This window comes from Patagioenas fasciata, chromosome 7 (genome assembly GCF_037038585.1).
Source record: "Patagioenas fasciata isolate bPatFas1 chromosome 7, bPatFas1.hap1, whole genome shotgun sequence".
Classification (NCBI taxonomy): domain Eukaryota; kingdom Metazoa; phylum Chordata; class Aves; order Columbiformes; family Columbidae; genus Patagioenas; species Patagioenas fasciata.
The window spans coordinates 28277035-28298637 of NC_092526.1; the positions used below are offsets into that span (position 1 = coordinate 28277035).

The 21603-nt window shown below is 38.5% G+C and overlaps 1 protein-coding gene across 4 annotated transcripts in view; it reads left to right on the plus strand.

Moving 5' to 3' along the window:
* The window catches only part of MYO1B (myosin IB), a 109071-nt gene that overhangs the window by 39063 nt on the left and 48405 nt on the right, over window positions 1-21603 (plus strand). For all 4 annotated transcript variants that reach the window (XM_065840391.2, XM_065840390.2, XM_071811211.1 and 1 more), the window contains 4 exons: window positions 12694-12788; window positions 15430-15534; window positions 18363-18409; window positions 20740-20803. In XM_065840391.2, the coding sequence (XP_065696463.1) occupies window positions 12694-12788; window positions 15430-15534; window positions 18363-18409; window positions 20740-20803 (311 nt within the window). The remainder of the gene's footprint in view (window positions 1-12693; window positions 12789-15429; window positions 15535-18362; window positions 18410-20739; window positions 20804-21603) is intronic.

Here is a 21603-nt window from a genome sequence, read left to right on the forward strand (position 1 = left end):
CACCTTGCCAGTTATCCCCTTTTTACAGACCTTTTGTTCTACTCCTAATAATTCCTGACTTCTTCAGAGACTCTGTCTTTGGACTTACTCTTGTGGCTCAGTGAAGTGCCTCTTTCAGAAGAGATTTACAGTCGAGGGAAGATGAACTCTTCAGAGGTTAGTTGGCAAAATTAACTGCCGGGCAGGGAGGGAACATCCATGGCTGACAGAAATCATAAATAGCAATTAGGGAGGACTGTCAGTATGTAATTGCTAAATCCATGCTAGGAATGAGATGAATGAAGAAGAGGGAGAAAAAAAAAACTATAGAGAATATTGAAGTCTTATTTTGGAAGGGGTCAGGCTTATTACTCTTTTAACCCCTAAGGTGAGGCAGTGCTGGATGTGATGCATCCATGAATGTAAATCCGTCAAGTTTATTGATGAAAAAGGGATGAAACATCACTTGCTTCAAGAGTCAGAAGGACTCTGGTGCCTGAGAAGAGCCTCTTCTCTTGCAGGCTGCTGGCACCACCGATGTCGTGCATGGTTCCCCAAATTTTACACTTGGTAGGAGACCTCAGAAGTCCTTCTGAGAAAAGAGAGTTTTGAGGAAGGCAGTTCTGATGTGGCTGCATGGAAATGCCTGTCGGACTCTCTGAAGGGTGTTTTGTGAGCTTTGAAGGCTTAGGGTATAAAGCAAGGTTTTCTCTCGCATACAACAATAAATTTAAGATTTTCCTGAAATATGAGCAGAGCTATTTGAGTTGGTTTGGATTACACATAATGCAGCCACCTCACCCCAGTGCTTCAGAGGTGAATATAGTCTTATTGACAAGAACAGTAGTTGCTTGTTTGCTGCCGGTATTAGATTGCGTGAAATTTTGTACCAAGGCATAATAATGCAGGAACTGATTTATAGCAGGACATGCCATTGTAAGGAGGCTCAAAAAATGCACCCAACACCCAAGAAATATAAACAGCCTGGAAAAGCAGCGTATAGATGAGTTGTGTGCTTTATTTTAGTTTTGAAAGTGGTCTGGAGTGACGTTTAGACTGGATTCCAAAGTCCACTGGAACGAGCCTTTCTGTCAGTCCTCTAAGTAGCACTGCCTAAATTAAGAAATGGAAAGGTCCTTTAAATTCTTTATGTTTGGCACTGGTGCTGTCATTCTCCTGCAAGTGTTTGGGAAATGGGATTTTCGACAGGAAAATGTCAGATGCTGTGCAGCTGCGGAGCCGCAGCACAGGTTCACCCAAATGCTCTAGTGGTGTGGAACCAGGTGGATTTTTGTGCTGTTTTGGCATTTAAACACTTCCTAGGCTAGGGAGGAGCATATATAGACTACAGGGGATATAAAAAGCATCAAGGGAAATGCATCTCCCAAAATACTCCAGGAAGTGGAGTGGACTCTGCCTCTGGTCTTGCCCTCCAGCATCCCTCTGTCTCTCAAAAGCTACAGCAGTGTATATTGAGGTGGCAAAAATTATTCAAAAGCACCAAGTCCACTGGCTCACAGATTATTTTGGTCTCCACGGCCATCTCATTTGGCAGCACTGTCAGTCACGGCTCCTGAAGTCCTGCTGCTGGAGGTCCCTTCTCTGGGCAGGACCCACCTGGCTTTGGTGGTCCTAGCCAATTTAAAGAACAAAACAACCAACCAACCAACTAAAAAACTTCCACAAACAACAAAAAAAACCCGCACACAAATTAAAAAAAACAAAACCAAAGTAAAAAAAACCCCAAACCCAAAGAGCCCACCCTCAACTAACCAAACCAAAAAACACAACAAAGCCCAAACCAAACAAAACCAACCAACCAAAAAAACAACAGCCTCCCCCCTGCCCAAAATAAAAACAAACAAACAAACAAACAAACAAAAACAAAAACCAAACCCTGAAATTCACATGTCAAGTGGACTTTTTGAAGAAACTTGGAAGACTTTGGGACCTTTAAAACACAGTGAGTTTGCAAGGGACACTTAACTCGAGATCTATTCCAGATGCTGCTGTAACTCTAGAATTGTTGTCATGGTGCACGGAGCAAAATAATCTTGGGGCGTCCTTCATGAATTAACTACTGGCTTAGAGCCTCAACAAAATGACTTTGTTTTCAGGACTGCTTTTGAATATTTACTGGAACCTCTGTGCACAGCGTACTTGCACATTTGACTTCAGTCGTATTGAGGGTTGAGAGTCAAATGTTATCTGTGATGATCTCTCTTTTTTTTCTTTTGCATGTGAGCATATTTGTTAGAGTCTGTGTTTATTTGTAAGCCTAAAAACATTCAGGGTTTGGCTAGATTGTTAGAGCAAAAATAATAAAAAAGGGAACCAAAACCTTAATATATATTGGATAGTTGGAGATGTGTGTTAATGCTCCAGTAGTCTAAACTAATGGGAACTTTTTTGCCAGATCCAATTTCTCTCATTTTCCTGGAACTGGAACATTCTGGCTAGTGTTCATATTATGCCATTGATATTTTTAGGACATAAAATGTGGAGGCTTTTTTTTTATTAATTCACATTGTCACATGAAGTAGGAACCCTGTAATTCACACAAAAGGCTTGGGAATCCATTCACTATGTCTGACTGAATTTTGTGAATGAAGTAAGCACTTCATTAAATAAAGGACCTTTAGTAACTATTCGGTTTTGTAATGCAGTTCTCCAAATTTGTTGATACATAACTGTTTTTTCTCTCTTCTCAACATTTTAAATAGTTCTTCCAGCTCTTCATTTGTACATCTGGGCTAGAAATAAGACTAGCCTCTTTTGTGCTGCTTAAGAAAATGAGGTTCTTCTGATCAGAAAATTTACTGATGTTCTCAGGGGACTTGGAAATAAAAACGTTTTTAAACACTTGATGTGGCTTTAAATATAACTTGAGTTTTTTAAATGGAGGATCCAATAGCTTCATTTTTATTTTCATCAGAATTTTGGGACTTTTCGCACACTAGAAGGTACATAAAAAGAAGGCACCTCTGTTTTCCTTCCTAAATGCAGACTGAGAAGTGAGGGCAGGTAAAGACCCTGTCAGAAATGACAGCAATCCCATTGAACACATTGTGGGTACACAGGCCAGAATTTTTATTAGGCCTTTCCTGAATGGGCAGCACGTTTACTCTCTTAAGAACTGAGATTTCAAATTGCAATTAAGAACAGCTGTCATCCTTTCATTGGAAGTGTCTCTTTGTGTTTAATGGTTGTCTATTTTTTTCTTTTCTTAGCAATTTATAACACGCCAGGAAATGCCCATCTGCTGTGCTAGAAGCCTCTGTCAGGATTTTAGATACAGCGTAAACAAGGGTCACGTTTAAAGCCTTAAAGAAACTTCAGTAAATTCTTGTTCCTGTACCGCCTCAAGAGGCAGAATGTTTTCCATTCAGTCTCTTTTTATTGGCAACTTTATGCTCTGATTTCTTCAGCTCTGTGTAGATCATGGTGAATGTAATTTGGATTATTAAAGATAAACTTTTTCATGTTATGAATCAGGAAGTGCACAGTCTTAATATTTACTGTCTAACACACTGCATAATCTTTGAGTTACGTTTTGAATAGATAAGAGAGCTGGGACTGGGGTTTACAAACAAGGGTCTGAAGTACAAAGTTTAATTGTGGTTATTTCAGTAAATTAGTTCAAATCTGCATTTTTCTTGTATGCACAGTTTCCTTTTATATGCTACAGAAAGGATTTTTAGTTTCTAAACCTTGTGGAGTTCAAACTGCAAATCGATCATAATGACTCCAGGACAATTCTTACTGAGGATCTACTTACAGACAAAAAAAGATATCAGTGTTGACATCCTTCTGGAGCATCAGCAGAGCAACCAAGGACACAGGTCAAGTATATTGTCCCTGGAAATAATCCACGTGGGTTGAACTGAAGCCTCGTGTTTGAGCAACCTGAAGAAGGCTTTTAATTTCTTTGACTGTTCACGGAGAGAAGATTTTGGGTATATATCCACAAATCTCAAGCACAAACTTCAGGAAAAGCCATTTTATAGATTGAATAGATGCTGTACCTGAGCTAACAAGCTCTTAGAAGCTGAGATAAGCTGTTGTGCCTCCTTTGTCCAGAGGTTCATGAGGTACTTTATTTGGAAAAGAGAACTGGGAGGCAAAAAATAGGTTGCATAAGGCTTCTTAACTTCATTACAAGCTGCTGGGTTTGTTGAGAGGACTTAAGAGTTACTCGCAAAATTAAAAAATTCAGGAACTCTACCAGTAAAGTAGCAAGACCGCTATGTAATTATATAGTGTTGACTTTGCCCATCATATGTTTTCCAGATAAGTGAATGATGTTTATTTGCAGTTTTGTCACTGTTGTCTCTGATAAACTTGTGGCCAGCTGCATGCTGGCCTTTCTGTTACAAAGCCTAGACTTCAAATCTGATGATTAGCAACTTACTTTAGGTTATCAATAGCTGTGAGGATGTGATAACACTCCGAATTCTCCAGTATGGTGATGTGAATTTGGTGGAGTGCTCAGCAGTTTTTCTGATGGCAAACTGTTGACTTTCATTGCACATCTGATATTTCTTCACCGTCTGACCATGCAGAGCTGTGCAGTCACTCCAAGATGCACCTTTTAGTGTAAGATGCTCTAGTTCTTGGGTATGTTCAACATCCTGGAGTGTAGTTGTGCTATAGTATGCTATTATTGTAGTTTTGTATGCTATTATGTATAGTATTGTCCTGTGAGATGAGTCCTTTGAAAGCTTGTCCTGTTCTATGAAGTGAATATGTGAAACTGTGCACCTCACATCACTGTTTTTCTTCCCCTGAGTACTATGACATGTTGAAATTCTTCAGAATAAAGGAATAAATTTTTTATTTCCAGTTAGTGGGGTAGAGCAAGCTCATCTGAGAGTATTGATACATCTGTGATAAAATTATTTGCAGCAAGAGAAGTCTCAGCATGAGGATGTGTGGGAGCCAATGCTTGACTTCCTTATGTTCAAACTGCTAGGCCCAAAGATACATCCTATTAAAAACAAAACAAAACAAAAAACAAAAACAACAACAAAAAAACAAACAACCCCCCCCCCCCAACCAAACCAACAAACAAACCACAAAAAACCCAAAACAAAAGGAAAAAAATGATTAATAGTATATTTCCATCTGTACAGAAAGAGCCAATCCATCATTATAACTGTTCCCTTTATACAATTATAGGGTTTGGTCTTTTAAGTATTTCACTTAATCTGTACTATGGGCCTGTTTTTTCCTGAATAATTTTTCTGGAGAATTGTGAGGACTTGTGTTTAGCCGTGATCAGTGTTTTGAAAATGAGGAACAATTGTTTCTCAGTGTTCTATGTTGATGGATTATGCTTCGCCACCGAAGTCAGGATGAATTATGGTTTTATCGAGGGAGTTCACTTTTCGTGTGCCATTCACACAGCGCAGCAGCTCAAAGCATGCGCTCAAAGCATGTCTTGTTCCGCAGAAAAAGATTTATTTTATGTAAAATTTGGTTGAAGCTGACATGAATTTGAACATGTGTGTTTGAGCACTAAACTTCCATAATTTTCAGACACATGATGTATTAGGTAGAGAAACTAATTCAATTTTCTGTAAAATATTGAGAGTCTCGCTATTTCAGGGCAGAAAGGGAATGCTTTCCTTTACTTCCCCTTTAGGTCCCTGTCGCAGAAACCCTTCATTTCTACCTATACGCAAGAGCTCAGAGGTGTGATTCAAATCTGTTAGTGTGGAGATGAAATAGTAAACTGGGATTTTTAAAAAAATTTTGTGTTCTCTAGTTGAAACCACAGAAGCCAAGCAAGGAAAACCAGTTTGCACTTCTCTTTCCTTATGGTCCCATTCAGCTCTCCAGCCCCTCGCTACTCCATTTGAACGAGAGACTGCATTTGTTAATGGAATAAATCCTAATTTTTTACAAGCCCAACCTCAGAAAGCTGCAGAGCTCCAGAAGGTCCATGGAGAAACCAGTCTCTCGCCACTGGCATTTCTGGTGTGCCATGAAGCTGCTCCCCTTGCAGGTTTGGTGCAATTCTAGCAAAAATACAGAGCTTGTGACACAAAATATGGCTTCTAAAAGGGTTCAGCGGATACTTTTGCAATAAAACCACCAAGTGTAAAGGGTTGGCTGTTTTAGGCAATCATTAAATCAAGCATGCAAGTACTGATTTATCTTAGGAAATAAACTACATCTAATTAAATATGGATTTTTGATAAAAAAAATAGGAAACACTTCCTGTACTTCCCTTCAAAGGATATCGCAGCCCAGTAAAATTATTATTTTTGTAAACAGAAATGCCTTTTCTCCCAAGAGACTTAAACCCTTTGCAGTGCACATTGCAGCAGACGGATTTGCTGTAGGTCTGTCAGGGGCCTGGCTGTGTCCACCCAGGGTAACACAGCCCGGTGTGTGGGGTGAGGGATTATTTGGGTTTACAAACCCATCTGGGTCATACTGCGCCTTGGAAATGGGAGTTATTTGTTCAAGCCAGGCCCATGGGCTAAGTATCAGTATGGGTGAGGAGGTGATGGTTGTGTGGCAGGAAATATAATAGGCTGGGTTTTTGAGTTTTGTGTACAGTGCTGAGGAAAAAAACCTGTTGGTTTAGAAAAAAAAAATGCATTTTCTTAAACTGTCAATCAGCAAAAAGGAAATGGTCAAAACTGATAAAGGCTCCCGCTTGCTTGGAGGGGAAACATGTAAGTAAGAGCATTGGGGACAGACCAGTTTTGAGGCAAAGTCCATCGGACACATCCGAAACCTGCTTCATCCTCAGAAAGACAAGATTAGCACAATGAATATTTTCATCTTTTGTGATCCAGACCTCAAAATATTGGCCTGAACCAACTCTTCTGCTAAACCTGTAGTGTGTATATGAGTATTAGAGGGTGTATTATATTCTCAGTCTACTAGAACAGAAAATAAATCTCTCTGGCTCACTATTAGCTTGTGTTTTAAAGTGTTGCACTCTTGAAAATCAAGAGTGGCTTTGTCTGTCCTCTTCCCCTTCCTCTCTCTTCTCTCCTTCCATAAATTACGGCTGCTTCTCACAAATCAAATGGGCTACTTTACATAGCTTTGGGCTTTATTAGGCATCTTTATTGTGCATCTAATAATGGCACAGTTGCTAATGTGAATAACAAAGTGGGGAAGCAGGAGGAACCTTTCTGCTGTGTATGTTAACCACATAGTACTGTTGACAAAACAGATTTCTGTGCTCACCAGGGAGATAAAATTGGAGAATATGAATAGGAGAAAAGGCTTTCCATCTGTCTTAGCACACCTCTTTATCCTGGTGTTTAAACTGGTTTTATTTTATTTTTTTTTTTCCTGATTGGCACTTCTCAAAGAGCAGCTGCTCGCCGGTGAAGGTCTACCCCAGCCGATGCTCCACCAGCATGGCTGTTACTTTATTTAATGGCAGGGTAATCAACCTTTTGTTTTCCGACGTGTCAAAATGCCGAACACGAGACAGTTTGTAATTGTGGAAAATGGGAGTACACTTCTTATCCTTAGGGCAATTAAATGAAATGATTCTGCACTAAGAGCTAATGCTATAAATAATCTCTTACGGTTGTTTTTCCTGAATGGTGAATTTTCCACTGAGCTTCAATGGGGGGTAGAGGCGGGGGAGAGCATATATAGCAAATAGTGATGATTTACAATGTAAAACCTCAAAGCACTTTATAAAATGTGCTTCCACTGTTCCTGGATTAGGGTTCTGACATTTTCCCTCTGCATGCTGTGAGAGGAGGAAATAATTTGTTAGCTCTTGCCCTGTTACAGAGCACTTCTATGCATTCAGAAAGAAACAGAAGGAACTTCAATGATGCTCTTAATTAAACTCAAAAGAATGAATATATGTTACATTTTGTGTAAAATTTGCGTTAAAAATGTATGTACAGTTTACATTTTACTGCTGTTCTTTTGAGTCCAGCATGGTCTTTGATAAGCACTGAATTCTAGTATCCCGCCCAGTGTATTTAGACACAATCGAGCAGAAATGAAGTGGTACCAGGGCTCTGCTTCCTGAGGAATTGGAACGGTCAAGGAGAGATTTTTCTTGATTTCCTTTGAAAGCAGTAAATGAGTTGGCAGTTGCAAGCCAAGAATAAGCAATAGGTGTTTTAAAATGGGAACTGAAACTCTCAGAATCAAAGCCGCAGCTGGTGAAGATGTGATGCAGGGAATTGACTCTATTAGTGCCTGACAAAAGCAATTGGAAGGAGTTTAAGATAGTGTTAACTAATTACTGTTAGTGGAGAATGCTAAGGGAAATGAGAGCAAGAATGGAAAATGATAGTGGAAAGAAGTACCAAGAGCTGACAAAGACTGATCCTCGTGATTTTTGACTTAAATGAAAAGGAAGATAGAAAAGCTGCTCCCGTGAGATGAATTTAGGACAAGAAGAGTGAGGTTTTTATGCTGGTTTAATCGTGGGTGTGGTCACGAGTGTTCAAATGAAGAGCTAGCAGGTGATGCTCGTTTTGGGGCGAGCGGGAAACTTGCTCCTGTCTCTTCCCGACCCCCCTATTTTGTTCGAGCACAAAGATGCCATCGTACTGCTGAAAATCGCCAGAGCTCTTTGGAAATCCCCCTTGGAGCCCTGTTTGCTGTTTCCCTTTGTCGGAATTTTTGGGTTTGGGACTTGGTGACAGATCTGGCCATCTGGAGCAACGCGGCTGAAAGAGCTGTGCTATAAAAAAAGAGGAGGCTTCTTCCTGAGTGAGGTGTGGGCGGCGTTTTGATTTCAAATTGCTTCTATACTTAACTCTTAGCTAAAAGAGAACTCCAATAAGTATTTCTGTGTTTGTTGTGGTAGGAAAATGTCGTCTTCTTTCATGAAAACCTAAAAATCAAAGGAGAGCTTATTATAAGGTACGGTAAACGACACTGCTGACACACTCACCAGTTAATTCAAAACACATGGTTTATAACGGCTTTTTAAACTACAAACTATTCTAAAATTTTCTTTAGGCTCTGTAATTGTGAGGTGGCTCAAAAAGGGGTATGTGGTTTAAACCTATCATTGCAAATGCTGACTTTACAGAGCCGTGTTTCTTAATGTTGCCAAAAGGGAAAGAAGGATTTTTCGTGGTCTATGGATCATTAAACTGACCTTAAGTGGAATTATTTTATATGTTTGTAACAAATAGGGAATAGCATGAAATTATATTTTTTTGAACAAATGGTTTGAACAAAAGACTCAAAGTTTGTGTCTTTTTTCTTTTATATATGTCAAAGATAAAAGGCCCTAATAGATAGGAAGGACTGTGAGGCGTAATGGTGTGCCATAAAAGTCAACATGATAAATGAATAGATCTATCTTTTTCTTTGAGATAAAGATCTTTGTTCAGCCTCTGACATAAATGTGTCTAATGCCAGAAAGACAAAGAAATATTAGTTACTTAAATATACTCTTGGTTATGCCTCCTCCGATTGAATTGTAGGAGCGGTGGCTGAAATGTCAGAGGTAAATTTTAGAACACTTCTACTAGTTAACTTTTCATAAGTACATGTGCAAAAGTTCATTTGAAATTAATTAGCTTATTTTTTCTTTTGTCAGTAGTAGATAATAATTGATAGACTGGTGAAGTATTAGGCTTTGATGGGTTGTATAGAAGATCGGAGGAAAAGATGATGGTATGCCAAGCGTCTCTGACCAGATTGGATAAAAGCAGAACTGAATGAAATCCCACTCTCTTCTCCAACTTGAGAGGTCTCCTTGCTGTCTTAGACCCTCAGTTTCTCTGCTGAGTGAGGAAGAAAAGCATGATTTGGTGTTTTTAACTATGCAGTGCAGGCAGAATTAATAAATACATCACATGGTAAAATATATTTTGACAGGGCCTGTTGGGAAATGAAAATTCAGTGTGTTAGAAAAGACGAATGGTTACTAAGCTGGTTAACTCAAAACTCAGTATATCAACAATATGCCGACTTAATTTTCTTGCGTGAAACCACTGCCAAGAAAGTTATTTCAACAGTGAAATAGCAGTTGACGACTGAGATTATTTGAAGGGCAGCAGGCACAGAGTGAGCCATGTGGTCTGTAGGTTCAAAAGCATCTCGCAGTCTCACCTTCGTGCTGAAAGCCAGTTTGCTCAGTCAAATCCATGGACACCACAGCATTAATATTAACCTTCTCTCAAGTGAATGCTCCGTGCAACTTTATTTCTTTCCTCTGCATCCTACTGCTTTTCATTTTTTTTTTCCTTGCAAAAAGGAATGTAATGGGTGCTGGAATAAGCTCTTCTGAGCGCCGCACATTGTACTCTTCGGCTTACAAGTACATCTGCAGCAGCATTCAACAAATATTATTCATTTCCTAAATATGTCCTGTAAGAGAGTCTGGTAAAGTGTTATTGCTACTGTAGTTTGGATTCCAGACAGTGAAGTGGATGCCAGAAATTGTGTCATGGTCTCTCAGCAGCAGCACCAGAATGATTTCTTTTTTTATTTTTTTGCTAGATCTCCAGCATGTTGGCCACATCACAAACTGACTTTGTTGTAATGCTAAAAACATTACAGCCTACTGCTTTCTCGTAAACACATTTTCACCTCCAGATGAACTACTGAGTTCAGATGCTTGGATCATCAAGGTGGTATGAAGTTTTGAGAGATCTGGCTTCATTCGGGTTCAAGGGTGTATGTATCAAAAGGAGCTAATGACCTTTGATTATGGTGGTGAAGTGGATGGCCCAGCCATCTGTGCAGAGGGAAAAATTGTAATTTATTGCCTTACATGGTATAAACCGGGGAGAAAAGCAATGAGAGAGGGAGCCCTGGGTTGGTTGTGCAAATAGACCATGTGCTGCAGGAGAGACACAAAAATGGGGGAATCAACATGAGCATCATGGGCAGGAACTAGAGAGGGAGAGGAAGGTGGAATTACTTAGTAAAGAAGCCGTAAGGTATTTCATTTACCTGTTCTCCAGCCTTTTCGAAGTGCTGCTTACTTCTTACAGTGGGCTTTTGCAGGTTGGCTGATCTGATAACACAATACAACCATAAAAAATCCCAACAAAAAAAACCCCAAACCCAAATAAGCAGATATGAGTCTATACTCCTGAGGGATGGAGAAGTATAAATGGTGTCACATATGCATGGAGTGATAAATCGGGGGCAATATGACATTCTCTCCATGAACTTTTTTGGGGATAGAAGCCAGAAGGAAGAACTGCCTAAACCAAGGGACAGTAGTAGCAAAAAATAAATATGGACTGATTTGTGTATATGTAGGTTTAATATTTGACATTTTCAAGCTGCAGCGATAAGAGCTGGTGGAAAAGGCTCTGTGTGGCTCTCAGTACTGGGTGTTGTCCTGCTTCCCCTAACTAGTTTGGTTACAAAAAGCTTGCTCATCTGTTAAGGGGCTGTGCTTGCATGTGAAAGCACTATATGTCTACATTATTCAAAATAAATACTGTTTGTCATTATCAGCTGAATGCAAAGCTCCTGAACTGTCCTGGAGTAAAGAATCGAGTTTCTAAAAGGTGCACTGAATCTGCAACAATTATGTGTTTTGTGTTGAGCTAAGAGTTCTTTCTCTTTTTCATGCCTGGTTTGTTTACTGTAAATAATATCCACTCTTAGGTACATGCTAACATTAAATATTTTACTAGCTGCAGTAATCTGACAAAGCTCTTGGTCTGCTGAATGGATATTTATTTAGTGTAAAAACACACTGTGTTTGGCTATCAGTTTCTCTAACTTGTGTAGTGCAAGTGTGCCTTTTTATTTGGATTTTACTTTTATGTCCTTTTTCAGATACTACTTGCTTAAGTTTTTCCAGAGGGGTTCTAATGCTCCTTTTCCAGAGTCCTTTATCCCCTGAAGTAAAAAATGCAGTTGAAACAAAATCAATATTACTCTTTGTCTGCATCAAAGTTACTACTAAAGAGAACTACATATAAGTAACACATCTGCATGTCTCCAAGATATATGTTGCCACATGGCAATAAAGTGCATCTGGATTCAAAATGCAGCCCAGTGGTTTCAGGACATGATGTTCTAAGCTCCGTGGAAGGACATTTTTGGTACAGGAAAGCTGTTGATTCTTAATATATTATTTAATTTCACTACGATGTCACCTTTACTGAGTTAAGAACATGCTTATGGGGAAACGCTTCTGCATATTTATGCAAAAGTCTGGCAATTCCCAAATCCTTAAAATGCTCGGTATTTCATCAGGTTCCGAGATTTCTTCATACTTTTCAGAGTATAAATTGCATCTTATGGTGTTGTTAGTGCTCAGGAATCTCCTGTTTCCTTTTTCTTAAATGTCTTCAGAGTGCTTCCTGTTGATGCACTGACATTTTGTCCAGTGAAGAATATGACTTTTTGTTCAATGAAGAGCACTGCCTAAATTTCCCTGAAATTTTGTGAATATGCTTTGAGCTTGCAATCTTTAGAAAACCTGAGAGATGATGCTTCCTTGTTCCTGGAGGAAGTCTAAATGAACCAGTGAGAAAAAGTATCTATTTTATTACTATGGGTCTTTATATTGTGAAAAGTGAACGCTTCACCACTTACTGAACATGAGGACTTGGGGTTCTTTGTTTGGGTTTGGGTTTGGTTGTGGTGTGTGTGGGTTTTTTGTTTGTTTGTTTGTTTGTTTGTTTTGTTTCGTTTATTTTTTTTAAATTTTCTCCCTCTGCCTGGACATGAAGGCCAGACTGTAGTATTGTTTGTCTAGTTCTCACTTGACTCTTTCTTGCTTTGCAGCTTCGCTCTGTCAGATGAAGCGTATAGATCTTTAAGGGACCAGGACAAAGACCAGTGTATCCTTATTACAGGAGAGAGTGGAGCTGGAAAAACAGGTAATAAGCAGTTTTGATCATATTCAAAAACAGAGTTATTGAGAGTCTTGCAAAGTGCTGCTAGAGTCTGTGAGAGTAAAATAATGCTGGTCTGTGAGAGAATATTGTAAGGACCAGAAGACTTTTAGGCTCTCCCTGTAGGAAACATTAAGGTCGAAAAAATGGAATGTTCTTAGTCTTCTATGGAAGACAATCCTTTGATGCTTTTGCATGTCTTTTAATAAATATGTACATTTAAACTGGATCGTGACATTTATCCAAGGAAAGTAAATAATAGTAGCTGATTACTTTGGAAATTTTATCAGGTTTTTTGTGTGCTGTGCTCAGCTGCAATTCTAAGATTGGCTTGGGTACCAGAATACTGTGTTGCTCAGACAAAGCTGGAATTGCCTTGAAAATGCTGATTTTTAAACCAGAATGGTAGAAATCAAGCGAGGATTTCATAACTGCAAAACATCTTAAGTTGACCTTGAAAAAGAAAGATGACAGTTATTTTCTGAAATAACTACCTAAAACTGAGGTGACTTGCAAAAGAAACTGCAGGTAAGAACACATACATGTTTCAGTAACACGAAAATGCATGTGTTTTCAGTGAAAGTGTGTATCAAAATAATCAAGTTCTTACTGATATGGTTGTCAGGGTTTCGGTGTAGGAGTTTGGTCTTTAAAAAGGAGTGAATTATCAAGCACCTCATACAACTGAAGTCCACCTTTTATTCATTTATTTAGTTACTTAGTTGAAAGGTGCAACAGTGGTTGAGTTTCTGAACGTCTCTATTTGTAGAGAATATTCTGGTAGGTTCAGATTTGTGTAGAGATTTTGAGTGTCCTGGATATAATATGAATTATTCCTTCTTTATAAAGGAAAGTACAGAATAAAATAGGGTTTGAAATTCAAGTCAATGATGGAATCTGTGCTGTTCGCTCTCTAAAATGTGATGTCACTGCTGTTGCTGAAATGGGGCTGTTAGCCGAGAAGTCAAGTTTCTGTTACCAAAAAAAAAAACCCAAAAACGGTATGGAGAGGGAAGTGTTGAGGAAACAAACTTGTGAGTACTGATCCTGTGTAATTCTATTTTAGATTTCTAGTAGCCAGAACATTTGTCATGTTAGGACCGCAAGAATTGAAACTGAACTGTCATGAGTTGGGCTTTTTTTTCCTTCAAATTTTGTTCTTTTGGCACTGCATGTGTTTATTGGTAATTGATAGCAACACCATGCAAGAAAACACAGTACATTACCAGAGTAAGTGGTGTATTTAAATGTTTTTAGATGTTAAGGTGATGATTCCCTTCCTGGTGTCTTTATTGGACCAGAGTTTCTAATAAAGAGTCTATATCTTCTTTCGGTGATATTCAAAGTCTATCTTGAAGTCATTGTGTCTTAATGCATATTAGTTTATAGTAACCTTAATTGCTGCTTTAGTGCTTTCTTCTATCAGTGATCAAGTAGCTCTCTACTTCAATACATTGATTGTTTTAGGAAATAAATCAAAGTATTTTGTAGATCTAAGCTCTGAAGGGAACGGATTTTTAAAAATGAGAGCTGTGTTCAAGGTGCTATGAAAGGAGACGAGAGACCTTACGGACACACCGATAGTTCTTGCTTCCTGGGCGGCAGGTTTGCTCAGTTTTCTCTACAATACAGGATAGTAATTTAATAATAGCAAACGAAATTGATTAAATAGGAAAGAATCAGAATCCAAGGGATAGCTTCACTCTTAAATTTGTGACAGATCTCTGAAGAACAACTAATGGTTTTTTTGTGACTACTGTGTTAATAGGGATTCCAGCTGTTAGTAATTACATTGTGTATCAGCTGACATTGCCTCAAGTTTCACTGTCTTGCATCACACTAAACATCACAGACTCAGTTTATAAACAAAATCCTTTCTCAGATGCTCTTTGTCCTTATCAGCAAAAACATAAGAGTTGGATGGATTATTTAATTTTCATTTCTATCAGTGAATGGGTGATTGACACCCACATGAACCCAGCCTTGAGAGCCCAAAAATTCTTCCAGGCTTTGTTAAAAGTTTGTACCTTCAAATTTGTGTCGTTACTTAAATGAATGCTTCACTTTTTACGTTTGTTATACCGTGAAACAGACTGCTCTATGTTATGAGAAGTTGAATTGCAGTTATTCATTTACTTTTGATGGACTTTAGAACTGTAATTGCATGTGCATAGTGTTGTATGTTTACACTTATGTTATTGTGTGTCTGCTGATAGAAACTGATGTAATTTTGAGTCTGGAAACTGCCTGGGCCTATTTTTTCACGCTAGATTAAAACATTTCCAAAGTTTTAACTAGGGATAAAGTTCTTCCCTGACTCAGTCCTAAATGAAGGCTAAATGAAAAAGTAGCGGGTAATGTACCATATCCACAGGTGGCTTCTTTAGCTTTGGGGGGCTCTAGGTATCATAATTAATAGGGCTGCTGCTGCAATGTCACAGATCTCATAGGATGAGCTGCTTCCTCATTTCCAGGTGGCGCAACAATGCAGAAGAAAACTGAAATGAAATGTCCTTACAGTTCCTGCCTGGCATGGTGGAAACATGGTGGAGATCAGGTCTGCAAATAATTTTGTGGCCTGTTTGCCCATATTCTCACTGTTTTATTTTGTTCTCCCACCCCACAGAAGCGAGCAAACTTGTCATGTCATATGTGGCTGCTGTGTGTGGAAAAGGGGAAGAGGTTAATCAAGTAAAAGAACAGCTTTTGCAGTCAAATCCCGTTCTTGAAGGTAAGAACCTCATAGAGCAGATACGCGTGTATTACCTCTGTGTACCAGCTTTCTTGCTGAACTGGTTTGGAAAATTGTATCTGTTGTTTCATTCTTATTTGGCGTCCAAAACCATAGGAGGTGCTTTCTGTGAAGACAGCTACAAGATTTTATTCTGTTACAAAGAGGTTTTCTTGAGCAGAAAACTGTTTCCCTCCTGCTGCTCTGAGGGTGAACCCTTTCTGAACCTTCCCTTGATGATGCTTGGCTGTATCAAAAGGCTTAACTTCTGTCCCTCTGATTCATTTCCTTCCACATTATATTATTAGAGTCTCTAGTAAACAAACAAGCTCTGTAAAGTGTTATTTTTCTTTTAGGAAAAAAAAAAGGATGAAGAAATGGATCTCGGAACAAAACTAAGACAATCCATATGCATAGCTGTTGTTCCCTGAGACTTATTGTTCCCTGAGACTTATTGTTCCCTGGGCCTGCTGGCTCTGTCAGCTTGTCTTCCTGACAACAGCCTTTCCTGCTCTCCCATGAAAGACTTTTGATCTTTTAATTAGCCATTTTAATTTAAAGACATGACTGCCAGAAACAGGATCTTCATTTTTCCTGGAGATAGGATATACGATCCTCAAAGCTTGCAGTTTTGTCCTGTTGTCCAGTAACTGCCTTCAGATGTGCCTTGGTCAGCACTGACTTATTTAGGTTTATTGTGTTGATCCCTGGCTCAGCCTTTCCCACAGTTTTCTGAACTGTTGTGGTGCTAAGACAGATCCTCAGGACTGCTGTACAATAATTTTGCATGGTGGCCAGATGATATGCGTGCTTTTAAGACTGTTGAATGTCAGTATTTTGCCTGTTGCTTAGCTATCTGTACATATACCTGATGATTTGGAGTCTATAGGAAGCAAGCACTTTACAGGTGAGAACAGGAGGGGCAATAAAAAAAAAGGGAAGGAATGCAAAAGTGATCTGAGAGCAGTGGTGAACTGGATGGGTAAAATGCAGCCATTGACTGTACACAAAACAAAACTGTAAGCAAACACTGGTATATAAAGGATGAAATGTTAAAATATAAGAATGATAAAAATGCCGGATAAGCCTTTCTTTGATGATCGGATATGTTCCACTTACAGCTGAATAGTGGAACTGCAATCTCGCATTGCTTTGGATTCTCAGAGAAGGGGGGTGTTGCTTTTGTCACTTTTCTGGAAGGCAGATTTCAGATGGAGACAGAAATCATATGGGAAGTGTAGAGGCTTTTCTTGCCAAAGGTGGATTTTTTTTCTCCAAGGACTGCCAAATATATTGGATATCTTGTTGGTCTGTGAATCTTTATTTTAATGCATAAAGAATAAAACAAGTTTGCGGAAAGCTGCCTTATCGTTTTAAGGTATTACTTGTTGTACTTGGTGCTTTTTGGAAGGTTGGACACAGGATTATTCTACAAGGCTGCTGAGCAAGCCTGGCTGCTTATATACATTTTAGACAGAAATTAAGCATTTGTGGTTAGATTTATTTTTCTTTGGTTATGTAGTTCTGTTTTCAGTCAAGCTGCAGTGCAAGAAAATGATATAAATGTTACATGCATATAATTTATCTTATGGGATTTTTTTTTTTTTTAACTATAGTTGCTACTATAAATTAACTCTCAGAAACAATGAACTTAAGGGAAAACTGAGGAATGTGTCTCGTGCTTTATAATGGAACGTTTGTGCTTGATTCTGTGCGGTTATAAATGACTCTACTGTTCAGCACTGTGTTTAGGAAAAGGCAGCTCAGAGATTTGGTTGTTGAAAAGATGATTTATTGCAGGGCATAAAGATTTTTAAAACAATTCTTTCACTTTTTCTTGGCCTTCAGGAGCAACAAACTTCTCCTTTTGGCTTCGGTTCTTCAGTCTACTCATGCAAGTTTGTTGAAGGCTAAAAGCATGTATTTATTTCTGTTCAAAAAACATTGACTCGATCTTTGAAAACAGATATGCTATATAAATAAATACTGGGATAAATAAAGTCTCTTATTGGAGCCCTATTCTTAATAATGTAGTGAAGAGTCCTGTTTGACTCAGTGTCCTTTGACAATGTGTGATGAATGTTGAATTTTCCTCCAGTCTGAGTTCTTGTCCTGCTGATGCTCTCAGCTGGTGGCCGCCCATCTAACGTAGTCCTGGGATGGCCTTTCTCGGAGAGTTTTCGCCGTCAGAAAACTTGAGCTAAGGAAATTGAAACAAATCTGTTCAAAAAGTGAGTTTAGGTCACGCTGAAGAGAGTGTGTTAAACTCTTGTTGTAAACAGACTTATTTAAGCTGATTAATATTCAACTTAAGCTAGCATAAATATATTGGAATAGCATAAATAGTTCAGTTTCAAAGCATTGATTAAACTGTTGCATGCAAACAATTTTAAAGTGTCAATCTGTAATTTCCTCAGTTCCAACCTCCCATCTTTTACCATCTTTGCTTCTGGGAAATAAGGTTCATTTCTTCTCTGAAGAGAAAGAAGTATTTCCTATGTTTAAAGTTATTTGTGTAATAAAATTTTAAATATGGTGATTCAAACCCTAAGGATATGTGCTCAGTCCACGTGCAGTTTTGTCTTGGAACCATTTCCTCTTATATGTTTTTCTTTCACTTTTTTAAATAAGATGTTGAGACAAAACTTCTTTGGACTTCCATAGGTGGTTTCCTATTTGTAATCTAGTCTGTCACACTCTGTCAATCCCCAGTGACTGATACCTGTACATTTTTTTGTCCAAAGCCCTTTATTCTTTTAAATATATATAAAGTAATAGATATTTTAGCATTTAAATATTCTTTGACTGATTGATTTGTTTTTCTCCAGCTTTTGGAAATGCCAAAACTGTGAGGAATGACAACTCCTCTAGATTTGTAAGTATTTTCTTCAAGACCAAATTTGAATTTCATTTAGGGGAACATGTGACATTGTTGGCTGTTTCTTTTACACCTTGTATCAGGCACCTATGAGGAGGGAAGGAACGATTTGGAGAGAGAACATTCTTGTAGTTGTTTGAGGGCCATGGTGTGAAGGCAAACACCATCAATAGCAAACAATATTTCATTTTGTACATTCAGGCATGTTCTTCTTCCCCTTTATGTTAGTAGTGCATTATTAGCAGTCACACGCATTTTTAGAAGGTGTTTCACCTCCTTATCAGAAGTCTTGATGGTTTATGATGTGGGCATTGAGTTCTATTGAGAATCAGAGTAGAGGCTTAAAAAAAATAAATTAGGATGTGACAGTCTGTGACCAAATGAAAACATAATTACAGCGCTGCTGAATTCTTTAATTTTCTGGTAGTGGTGGCTTTAATGTCAGTGATCCTGTGCCCAGAAATCTGTCTGCTTAGCAAGTTGATCTTTCTGCGTGATCTCATTTTCCATCCATACACATACATTTTTTTTTGTTAAAATTTTTATTTTGGATTCTCATTTTCTTCCTGTGATGTTTCAAACTGTGTTTACAGCTTTAATTTTAACATAAACTTTTTTAATATTACTTTTTTTTTTCTTATATTCTTTATAATCGACTGGTTGAACTCGGGTTTTTAGCAGGAAACTGAGTGTGGAATTATTCTAATTGACCATGGGCCAAAAAAAAAAAAAGTCGAAGCTAGAATTGGGAAATTCTGAAATGTGTAAATCATAGTTTCTCCTGCCAAAATCAGAAGACTGAATGCAACTTTGTAATTTGCTCATTTGTGTGCAGAAGAGTAATATGAGACATGTTAAGTAGACAACAGGAGAATTAATACACTGGAAAAATGGTGTGTTGTGAGTAAAAGCACATGGATAAAAGGAGGAGGAGACAACGCAGAGGAGAAGAGATGCCATTTGCAAACAGAAATCTTTCCAGGACAAAGTGCAACCAACTAGTATTTTGCCTTTCAAGTCCTTGTTTATAAACACAAAGCTAAAAATACTTTTGGAAATGTCCAGCTGGCCCAGTCCTTGGGAAATTAAAATTTAATTATCTGATTTAATTCTTTATCTCAGAAATTTGAATCTGCTCAGAATTAACTTCCAACAAGAAAGCACAAGTACTGTCCTGTCTAGCCTGCCTCAGCTGCCAGGAGGAGAAGAATAGAGTTTAAGTAGAGTCAAGCCAATCTTGCCAAAATACCCAGTAAATTAGAAAATGTCTTCAAGGGAGTTGATGTAAAGTGCTTGTTTTATACATTCTGTAATTAAAATCAAAAGAGAAAGAAAAAAAGAAAACCCTAAATGCAGTGAATAAGGAAGTACAAGCACCAGACATTTCAATAAGTTGTTTTTGTCCTCTAAGTAAGCACCAGAGGGTGGTGAGATCATTTCTGTGTGTGGCTTGTGGAATTTGCCTGAATTACTACCCGCAGTTTTTTATCTTTCTACACTTCCTTGCCAATGTGAGCTGAGCTACGCTGCCTTTTTTCTTTTTTTTGCCTTTTCTACACAGTCTGGGTCTGTCCATTTTGTAGCTGTTACTACATTAAACATTTGTCACATAAATTAAATGAAGCAAAGACCAGAGCGGTCTTCTGTGATGTGGAGAAGTCAAAGAGAAGTCAAGAAAACATGCGGTGCGGGTGCAGCTGAAAATGAAATGGCTTTTGCGGTGACAAGTCTGTTAATTATTGCCTCTGGTCTCCCGAGTTATGGGGGAAAGTGTTTGGTGGGGAAAATCCATCACTTTTCCAAGGTGGGCACACGCCTGGGGACAGACACCCCCCCAGTTACCAACAGGGATCGGTGCCAGCCCACCCTTCCAGCCAAAATGGGTGGCTGCCTTTCAGCTGCCTCAGTTGGTGCTCCAAAAAGATTGGTGCACTGAGAAAATAAGTCTGGGTGGAAGATGATTTCTGAGGACGTTTTTCTGTCCATAAGCGCGGTAATACCTACATTGCCACAGGTATTTTTTGGTGTTCTTGGTGCTCTGGTGAAAGTTTGTGTAACGTGTTTTCTCTTCACATAAGCTTAGAAACTGAACAAATTACTGGCTTGCATTACAAACTTGATTTAAAGCTATTCTCATGAACATCTGGCTGTGATAATGCAATCATCTTAGAAGCTTTGAATCATCTTCTGTCTTTCAGAATTTGACGGAGTTTACAGGGTGTTTCCAGATTGCTCTATTAACCTGTAAAAATGATCAACTAACTTCTTAAAAAATGTCTTGAACAGTCTTTATTAAACAGAACTAATAAACCATAATGCCTTCACAGGGAAAATACATGGACATTGAGTTTGATTTCAAGGGGGACCCACTTGGAGGAGTTATAAGCAACTGTGAGTATTACTCTTGGTCTCAGCACATTAACAGCTTAAAATGTTTTGTTCTAAAAAGAAGATGGTTGAATTAGTGAAAAGATCAGCTGCGTTCGTTTAGTCACATCTCTCTCTGTTATGTGGTAAATTCTGCTTTTTAATTTTATTGCTGTTTTGGTGTGCCTTAATGTAAGTGAGAACAGACTTGAAGAAGTAAACGTGAATAATGAATGTATTGCATTGTTTAAAAGGTACTGAGTATGTGGCTGGGTTCATTTCATACTTGAATCCCTGAATCAGTTGTATTACGTCATTTGATGGGTATTTACGGTAGATGATATGTGTTGTAATTTGAAAGAGGGATACAAAGTCTGCTGGAGAACACTGTGATGTTTATTTGGAATCAAAGTGTTCTATACTAATTTTAACACAGCTCACAGTGCAGGAAAAGGCTTCTCATGAGTGAGGATGGACAGTGGTTGAATTCAGGAGGAAAAAGTGGCCTCAGAGGTTCTTGACGTGAGGATCCTGCTGTGAAATCTGTAGCAATTCAGCAATTTTAACCAGCTCTCTGTTGAGAAGGAAGAGGCTGGGAACTGAATGCCAGCCCAGGATGCTTTGACTAGCTTTCCTGTTGAGCGTTTAAAAGCAGCTTTTAAAAAGAAATTGCTCTTTTATGCTATATAAAGCTGTGTGTGTTTGTTTTTCTTATTTTTAAGGAGGGATGGAGGAGGGCAGCAAGTGACTACACAAGGTGTCACTGACCCAGCCTTGCCCTTTCTTTCCTCTCAACCCAATTCGTTCCTCTTTCTAAAGACTGA